A 10,065-nucleotide genomic window follows, 5' to 3' on the forward strand; every position below is an offset into this window, starting at 1 on the left:
TCAGACATAAATATGGCTGACAGCCAGTACATTACAGCTGAAAGCAACAATATATGCTACTGAGATAGTGTGATTATTAGTGCTATGCACAAAGAGCAGAATGTTGGAGCTTCTGATGCATATGTAAAATAAAAACTGCTGCTTTTAACAGGAACAGACCTAAAAATAAAATGTTTTTTTTGCAGTGATGCTACTGATGAACCATTCTGGGTTCCCCAGAGAACCTTTTACAGAACAGTTCTTTTTTCTTAGTGTAAAGAACATTTTAATAAATTAAGAAACCTTTTTTACACTATAAAGCACCATTTGTGCCATGGAAATGATGTCAAAGTTTCTTCATGGAACCATACAAGGCAAAAAAAAATAAAAATAGTTTTTGAAGAGGGACAAAAATAATGTCTCATGCGTTTGATTGGATATTATAAACAAACCAGTGACCCACTCCAGCCTGTAGCTGTTTAATTAAAGCGAACTGATTAGTGTCAGTTAAAGATCATGAACAATCTGATATCCGTATGTCTCATCTGGCTGAGGAGGTTAATTAGAGAAGAAAAGGTCTATAATTTTTCTGTAGTGACACATGAAATATAATAGGCAAATAAACAAAAGTGGAAGCTTAAAAATTATACATTGTAGCAAGCACAACTTTTGTGAAATTTATTGGCTAGACCAGTCTGAAAAGGATGGAAATTCAAAACACAAACACCCATTTCAATGAAAAAAAGAAAGATTAATTACACACAAAATTTCTATTTTTAATATTCAGTTTGATGCTGATGGATCTTTCGTGGGGGTTTGTTAGATCTTATTGTATCCATGTAGTAATATAATTATTTTAATAATCAAAATAGAAAACAATGTTCCAATGCAAACCAATTCAACATGTTTCTGAAAAGGTGCATGATCCAGCAGCTATCTTCATGGTGTTCCTCTGAAAAATTCCATAAATGGAAAGAAAATGTGATCCGAAGACACTGGATACGGCACCTAACAATGACAAAATCACTGATGTCTCTGTCATTGCGAGGAGGTAGAAGCATCTCTGTGATTTTCCAGCTGAAATGTGTGTTTTTAGTTACTCAGAACATGCTAAACTGTAATCATAAAGAGTCATTTTTAAAGGCGGAGAAAATCTAGCGTGGACACATGCACACACCGAAACACAAACAGTTGCTTAGTCTGAAGAGATCTCAGCTAGAAAAGAAAGCATTAGGTCTAAAGAAATTATGACACATGCACATACACACACACACGCTTGCACATACACACGCAAAGTAGCTGAAACGCTGCTCGTGCCATTCATCTCGAAGGACTCCTGCTGAGCTGTAAGAACTGGCTACTGTGGCTGAGGGAGACTTCTGCATTGAATCTAACAACCTACATTTACAAGCACATTGTGACTTCTACTCCTGAAAATGGCTGAGAGAGCACACGCCGATGCTGTCTTTTGAGAACAAAACACTGCAACCATGTAAACAATTTATTTAAAAAAGCTATATAACTGGTACCTATAGTCAGACCACACGTATAGACATATACAGATACATTTCCAAGTGAAAACATGCATCCAAGGTCTTCAGTCTGTGAGGTCAATAGGTTGTTCAAAGCAACATATCACAAAATAGATTTGCTTCTTCTCTATCTTTCTCTCTCCTTACCGAGGGAACTAATGCATGCTATTGAACTGAATGACATCACATAAACCGTACTTTGTCAATAGTACTCTATCCTCCATTACCTCTCAGAGGCATTTCCAAATTCAACCAGGCTGGTGAAGGTGATCAATGAAACCAGAGGTTAATGAGAGGTCAGGATGAGGGACATACTTATATTCAGACACCATACAACAGGATACTAAGAACCTGAATGATTATACTTAAGCTAGCTCTAACATTATCATAATTAATCTTATCTCAATATTAATAGCATACTTATAAACGTAAAGATAAATTATATGAAGGGTTAAGTCTGTACTGTTAATGTACGTGTGTGTGTGTGTGTCTTGTTTTCTTGTTTGGCTTGTCTCTGAGCCGTTATCCAGTGATTATCATACAGTAAGGATTGCAGGTATTCTTGTTAAGAGTATAACACAGAGTAAGAGGACTACTTTAAGCTTAAAAGCAAATACTCATAGTTCTGAGTTAAGTAATGAATCTTCGTAGGATTTACATGCGCAAGTAAAGTTGTCATATTATGATCTAAGACATTACATTGTTGGATTTTAAGTCCTAAGCACTTAATCTGAGCCTTTGTTTGAACAAAGTAAAAAATTAACATCTTAGATTTAGGTTGGGATGAGACTATTTTGTGTTTATGCATTTGAAATATGATGATTTGGGTGGAGCATTGCATACGGGAAAACAGCATATCCCAGTACTCAAAAAAAGTTTTCACAAATGTTAGCAAATCATGAACCATGCTTTCAGAGATGCAGCTTTAAAAGAAGTGTGAATTGTGTGAATAAAGTGAAAGATTAAATCTCTCTTATGATACAATTATTATCATGTTCTTACTGACATGATGAATCCATTGTCCCTCTCTTATAATAACTGAACATAAGGATGAAAAAAATTCCAATATTTATACATACATACATACAAGCCTTTGTAAAATGTTCAGCATGGTGGAAATCTTTCTATTCTAGAATAATTTCTGCTGCCAAACAAGTGGGTGTGAAAACCATTTTAAAAATGTGGTCATTACTGTTGATGAAGCACAGGCCTTCTGCACACCACAATTTGTAGCAAAATACTAAATGTTTAATTATTAATATTACGAATGGATGTTGCTAAATATACCTTCACAATCTATTTTATTCCCTTGTTACCTAATTTGTTTTGATGCACCGAGTTGAATTGAATACACAGTGCATTTCAGTCTTCACTCTCAAAATATCTCTTTACTATCCTGCTGAATTTCAAAACTTCAAAACAAATTCACTATCACACACACACACACACACACACACACACACACACACACACACACATACACACACTTCAGTATCACCATGTTTCATTTAACATATTTATGATGTATTTGTAGAGGTTCTTTGACATAGCTGGACTATAAATGCAACAAAGTGCTCAAAAAGTGAAGTATAACGGGGTTTAAAAATATTTCAGCATTGTCATTACCAAGGACCACAGTCCAAATAACTGTAATTTAGTGATAAATTGTGTGTAACTGTGATCTTACATCTGAGAATTTGAGAAACACAAGACAGAAACCATTTGGACAAACGATAGCAGAAAAAACGGCTAATTTGACATGTTTTTTATTTTTTTATTCTCAAATACTTAATAATCACCGGCCATTAGCGTGTTATTGAACATTTGAGCAGATGATAAATAGTTAACAATGCAATCTCTCGCCCATGTTTCCATATGTCTTTGTTTGGTGGTTCTGCTTGAGGTCGTGTTGCTAACACAAGAGGGCGTGTTTGTGTCTGCTATAGCGATGCTCAGCTGCCTACAACCCTGCTGCCATATTTCGGCCACTTATTTTGTCTTGTCCATCACTGTCAAAGGGAGACTTACAAACTCGTTCAAATGTAGCCTACTTTAAAAAATGACTTTGTCAATTTCAAAGACATCTATTGAGACTGAGTTTTTGCTTTTAAAAACAAATCACCAAATAGTGTTGAAATACAAATCTCAAATGTTTTGGGTTGAAGTGACAGCGCAGAGTTTAGCTATAGTTCAGATATATATATATATATTTAATATTTATCAGCAAAATGTGTCCTGTCGTTGTAAAAGTTTGGCAACTCTGTGTTTCCTGACACGCCTGTACAGAGTTTGTTCAACCAATCCATCCCTTATATTGAGCTTATAAGTGTCTCGCGCAGTTTAAAACAGTCATTATTTGCAAGTATGTGCTGTAATTGCGTTTTAGTTTGACCCTGAAATGTGCCATCGATTTCAATCGTGTTATGCACCCTTGTGTGCAACTGCCTAAATACGGATTTGCGCCTTTCTCTGTGAAAATCTGTAGCCTACACTGGTCGAGGGAGACTCACTTCACATGACCATCAGTCCAAACAGAGATTCGTTTTGCTTCATATAAAGCAAGATTGATCAGAACAGCTTGATATAAAATATCCTACAACAAATTTCAGTTTGCTCGATTGTTTATAATATTTCCTTTGCCGTATATTACTGAAGTAATAGCCTATTATAATTGTGTTCTTTTAAAACAGGTTTAAACATGCTAGAATATCATGGCTAAAAACAGCATCAAACGGAATGTTTCCTGCTCAAAATTGAGACCGATTCCTTTTAAACAAACATTAAAGCGTAGATATTAAATACTAAGCGATAATATAGAACATGTTGTGATGCTGTATTATTATTATTATTAACAACATATTTCTCTATTTAATTCGAAGCTGCAGAAATGAGAGGAAAACAATGTATGAATGAAATAAGAAAAGTAAACCGAGCAGCTGGTCTTCTTTCCAGAACCAATCAGCTTCTCATAAAGGTGACGCATGAGTGTCCTACGTCAGACCAATAGAGAGAGAAGAGCAGCAGCCGACGGAGTTTGAGAGACGGAGAGAGAGAGATAGGGACAAGAGTGGCCCATCAATACTGTGACCAAGCACAGGAGCTCAACACACACCCCTAACTCTAATCGCAAGCATCTCGATTTCGGGAAGTCCTGCAACACCTCGAACCCTCGGCCACTTTCCCAACCTCTCAGATCAAAACACGGGCACTTAAGGGCCCTTTGTCCGGTTTTAAAGTGGACCTAACACCGCCTTACATTATTGACATGGGAGACATGGGGGATCCACCAAAAAGTAAGTTATGCTTTAATGTCTATATATGTGTCTAATGACACTAGCTGCTAAACTTGACAATTTATGTTGAAGCATGTTTGTATGCCGATCATTTTATATGACTTTAGTAGCTTGTTTCGCGTTCTGCAAAAGTTAAAAAGTTCTGAACAGACCGGAGGGATCGTGACAAGCCGTTGTTATAGGGGCTGATACCGGCCTTCCTCACTTTAAATCACTACAAATAGGGCCTATTCCTAACCATTTAATATCTGTCAAATTATTATGATTATTATACGAGTAATAATAATTAGGCTATATGTCGATTTCTAATTCTATTCCAGTCATTTTTTTCAGTTATACACCGTTATCATCCGCATCCAGTATTGTTTTTAAACATGGCATGTGTGTTTAATCCTAGAGCTATTTTATAAGATTGGGAAATTGGGCCATTGCAAGACATTTAGGTTGGAGGCTATAGTGTTAAATTAAATTAAATATATATACATTTACATAATTTGAACTTTCCTATGCTCTCTCTTTAATCAGAAAAGCGTCTAATCTCGTTGTGTGTCGGCTGTGGAAATCAAATCCATGACCAGTATATTCTGCGCGTGTCCCCGGACCTGGAGTGGCACGCGGCGTGTTTGAAATGTGCAGAATGTCACCAGTATCTGGACGAGTCCTGTACGTGTTTTGTGAGAGACGGGAAAACTTACTGTAAACGGGACTACATCAGGTAACGCAGATCAATTAGGTCATGTTTTAGTTTTCGAGTGTGGATGACTGAATGACAGTAACCTCTCATTATTCGCTGGTGCATCACGACAGCATGCTGTCATTCATTCCTTTTCTTGTACTGGACAGCACCTATATGCTAATCTCCTGTCTTAAATGAGTCTGCAGCGCAATTACTCGACAATTATTGTGGAGCTTTGTTCATATGTAGCCTAGCCTATGGCATTGCCGCATGTAGCTGTACGAAATTTCATCGCAATATTGAAATTATATTTTTCTGACAGTAATGCAGCATTATTTTAAGAGGACACGTTTGTGTGAGAGACAAATAGGCTACCATGGTGTACAAATAATATACATAATACGTTAAAGAGAAATGTCGTTATTGTTATTATTGTTGTTGTTATATAATAATAATAATAATAGCGCTAACGAATTTTGATAATTACTAAGTCGGTTAATGATTTAGTAAATAAATGTTATTGTGGTTGTCTTTAAATATATTTATTTTAACGTCGCATTTGTTGTTCTTACAATTATGTGCATTTTATTTCGGTAAGCCTACCGTATATTCAATATTTTTTATATTGCTGTCATATCGAGTAGCTGTTAACTCTGTTATTAGCTATGGCATTTTTTTTTAACTCAAGACATTACACATTATAATGTACTTTTGGTGTTTCAGGTTATACGGGATCAAATGTGCTAAATGCAACATTGGTTTCAGCAAGAATGACTTCGTGATGAGAGCACGCTCGAAGGTTTATCATATCGAGTGCTTCAGATGTGTGGCTTGTAGTCGGCAGCTCATCCCAGGAGATGAGTTCGCTCTGCGGGAAGACGGGCTCTTCTGCAGGGCCGACCATGACGTGGTGGAGCGGGCAACAATGGGTGCTGGTGACCCATTAAGCCCATTACATCCGGCGAGACCTTTACAAATGGCAGGTAGGCATAGCATTCTACTTACAAAGCGTTGTTTGCTTAATGATTTATTTGTCTTGGGGAATTTCAATAGACACAAAGCTCTTCTGAACATTTTAAATTTTTAACACGTGTTTAAGATAAAAAAGAGCTTTATTATGACATTATACATTAAGAGATTGAGACTTAAGATGAATAAATGTTGTGTCATAACAAGGCGTGAATGATGTTAATAACAAGCCAACCACAAGTTTGTGGTGCTTTAACAGCATAACTCGTTTTATTTTTCCTGTTTGTCTGTTATTGAATTCAGCTATTCATGCAAGAAATATATATTATCTTCTGATTAGAGGCCAACCACGCGACAATGTCAGCTTACATGTACTTGAGAAAGAAATTAGATCCTTTAACAAATAAATACTAAGAAAATTGAACTTAATCTTAAATGTTTCTATATTATAGAAATATGCGATAAATGTATTTATGTGTGCGTGATTACGGTACCAGCATTTGGCATATTTTATATATATATATATATATATATATATATAAATAATTAAATTGATGTTACAAATAACAGTCATATTCAAGCACGTATTGATACTCCACATTTAAACGCCCTCTAAGTAAAATAAGCCTGAAAGTGTTTAGAGTATTTAACTTAGAAATCACCCACAGTACTACTATTCTGCATTCACTACATTAAGGCATCTAATTTTCTCATAAAATAATAAACACAATAATATAAATCATTACAAAATCAGTTGTTAATGCAATTTAGTAATAAACAGCTGCTTTTAAGTATTGTCATAGGCAGCACACCGCTCGCACCTTATTCAAATTCAGAGGTATGCACAGATTGCTTTAATTAAGTGTCGTAAACCTATCTGGGTCATATTCGCCCTCCAAATTTACTGCATCCAGCAGGAACGTATAATTGACAGAAAAGGGGTTGCAACCATGGCTGCATTTTAAGTTTATTAAAAGAATATTCGCATCGCCATAATGCAGAATTAAGAATTTCACATATGAGGGGTCCGATTTCCATGGAAAGAAATGTCTAAAGTATAGCCTATATTTTTACGCTTATTTCGAGATTTCCTCTCGACCCCGAAAACTATCACTCCGTCCTCATGAGTGATTATTTTTAATATCTTATTTATAATTGCTGTTATGATTATTTAATGTTATTTAATATTAAGTACCTCCACCTTAAGTGGGCCTCGGGTACCTCCGACTTATTTGTTTAAATTACGTGACAGTTTAATCGCTGGATATATTCGTAATATTCACGCATTCAGGATATTACATAATATTTCGTAGTATTCACGCATTCAGGATATTATATAAGATTTCTTTGCATTGAACAATTTTTTTACTGTTTCGTCTTTCTTGCAGCAGAGCCCATTTCGGCACGTCAGCCTGCGCTTCGACCTCATGTGCACAAGCAACCTGAGAAAACAACCCGCATCCGGACAGTCCTCAACGAAAAACAGCTCCATACTTTGAGGACTTGTTACAATGCCAACCCTCGACCCGACGCCCTCATGAAAGAGCAGCTCGTTGAAATGACGGGTCTCAGTCCGAGAGTCATCAGGGTTTGGTTTCAAAACAAGCGCTGCAAGGACAAAAAGAGGAGCATACTGATAAAACAACTCCAGCAGCAGCAACCCAACGACAAAACGGTAAGACTAGTGGCGCTTCAGTCGATAAACCAAAAAATATTCAACTCCGTATTGCATAGTCATACACTTTACGCGTTTGCACGGTGTTGGGCTACTATAAAAATGCGTTTCCAATATCTTAAAGCACTTTCTAAAAATAAAGTTTGTATGTGTATTCAGAGCTTAAAAATATGATCTTATCTTAAAATAACCATGGCGATTTTAGTTATAGAACATCCAACTTCTTGGATCGGAAGACCTGAGATGGGCAGTTTCTGTAATGCGGCCTCTGAACTCTATTTATGACTGCAAATAAATTATTCGTGGTCATCTGCAGAACATCCAGGGGATGACGGGGACTCCAATGGTGGCGACCAGTCCAGAGAGACACGACGGTGGTTTGCAGGCAAACCAAGTGGAGGTGCAGAGTTACCAACCGCCTTGGAAAGTCCTGAGTGACTTCGCACTGCAGAGTGACATCGACCAGCCTGCTTTCCAGCAACTGGTGAGTGCGCAAAGCTGTGCGTATAAAGACATAATACCAGTAACAGTATTAAAAACACCGCTATAATAATTATATAATTAATAATACAAAATAAAAATAGTAATAGCATACATTTTGCATGTTTTAGGTGAATTTTTCCGAAGGAGGGCCAGGCTCGAACTCCACGGGGAGCGAGGTCGCCTCAATGTCCTCGCAACTGCCAGATACACCAAACAGCATGGTAGCGAGTCCTATAGAGGCCTAGACGAGTGGATTATCTCCTGCACCAGAAGTTTGGGAAAGGACGTGTCCGGGAACCAATCTCAGAGAGAGGCTTGTGAAGTTTCTTCCACCCCTATTTCATTTAGGGCCGCTTCTGAATAAAATCCCATCCTCCAACTGCACGAGGCCTCTATATCGAAACAACCCTTGGTTGTATTTACACACTGTGATGACAATCATGGGATTTAAACACACTCCAACCGAGCAAGTCCAACGAGTGTTGTCCAACGAGTGTTTAAAGTTACAAACTCCAGCGAAAGTGACCCAGCCGGCGCACGTATTCACACACCGAACCCGGCATGATGACTGCAGTGCTCCGCGGCCGAGTGGACCTGGTCGGCTACACTTTTGCCAAATAACCCTCCACATTTTTTTCACTTTTAATGACAAATCATTGGACCTTTACGGATATAAGACGCAAGAGAACTTAATCTAATATACATTCATATAGCCTACTTTTGTGCACAACGTGAGTAGCCTATGAAACCATGACAGTTTATTCTGCTTCTTTAAAAAGATCGAAATGGACTAGTTCACAAAAAGAGGGTATGGCAGCCGAGGTCTACTGCGATTACAGTTTTGTTATCTGGTCTCTTTCCAAACATCAAGCCCAAGTACTAAAGCATTGCAACAAGGTATACCTCTATTTTGCCACAAGCTTTGTGGGAATTTCATGTGTTCGTGTCCGTCCAAGAACTTTTTTCTTTCCCAAAGATGTGTATAGGTTTAAGTTAAGTTAATATGACTGATTAGCTCTGGAGGTTTCGTTTTGTTCCTGTATTACAAAATATTTTATTATTTATTGTCGAAAGACATGCCACTTTTGTGTATGTTTACTTGCTGAAGAAGTAAAAAGGAGGAAAAGAATATTGTCGACTCCGAATGATCTATCATAATAGACGTGTCCTGTCGTTTGATCAAAGACTGATGTAAGAACAACGCCATATGTAGACTTATCTTCAGGAATATTTGATTAATAAAATTTGACGTGTACTGCAAGTAAACGGTCGGACACGTGGGGCTTTCTTAAATGTGACCATTTTTGTAGCCTATATGTTTCTCGCATGACAATTTGAGTTTTGGTCATTATAATATATTAGACAAACAGAAGAAGATTAGGCAAGAGAAAACAAATCAGTTCTCGTTTGATCAGATAATGTGGTTAATGGCACTGCAGGTCAAAGCACCCTTAAAGG

The 10,065-nt window shown here is 37.1% G+C and overlaps 1 protein-coding gene across 2 annotated transcripts; it reads left to right on the plus strand.

Moving 5' to 3' along the window:
- The first annotated feature begins 4,559 nt into the window (after positions 1 to 4,559).
- Positions 4,560 to 9,808, plus strand: LOC107602011 (insulin gene enhancer protein isl-1-like). Of its 2 annotated transcripts, none has more exons than XM_016294389.1 (6): positions 4,560 to 4,804; positions 5,330 to 5,519; positions 6,204 to 6,463; positions 7,838 to 8,124; positions 8,441 to 8,608; positions 8,736 to 9,808. In XM_016294389.1, the coding sequence occupies exons 1-6, from the start codon at positions 4,777 to 4,779 to the stop codon at positions 8,850 to 8,852; spliced, it is 1,050 nt and encodes a 349-aa protein (XP_016149875.1). In that variant the 5' UTR covers positions 4,560 to 4,776; the 3' UTR covers positions 8,853 to 9,808. The 2 variants fall into 2 exon arrangements, with proteins under 2 accessions (XP_016149875.1, XP_016149876.1); XM_016294390.1 differs by having other exon boundaries at positions 7,841 to 8,124.
- Positions 9,809 to 10,065: the final 257 nt, after the last annotated feature.

Source organism: Sinocyclocheilus grahami, unplaced genomic scaffold, assembly GCF_001515645.1.
Source record: "Sinocyclocheilus grahami isolate Dianchi unplaced genomic scaffold, SAMN03320097.WGS_v1.1 scaffold317.1, whole genome shotgun sequence".
NCBI classification, from domain to species: domain Eukaryota; kingdom Metazoa; phylum Chordata; class Actinopteri; order Cypriniformes; family Cyprinidae; genus Sinocyclocheilus; species Sinocyclocheilus grahami.

Coding starts and splice junctions, on each gene's coding strand:
- LOC107602011 (XM_016294389.1), top strand. CDS start 4,777: ATGGGAGACATGGGGGATCCACCAAAAA. Junction 5,520..6,203: donor TGTAAACGGGACTACATCAG/GTAACGCAGATC, acceptor TTGGTGTTTCAG/GTTATACGGGATCAAATGTG. Junction 6,464..7,837: donor GAGACCTTTACAAATGGCAG/GTAGGCATAGCA, acceptor TCTTTCTTGCAG/CAGAGCCCATTTCGGCACGT.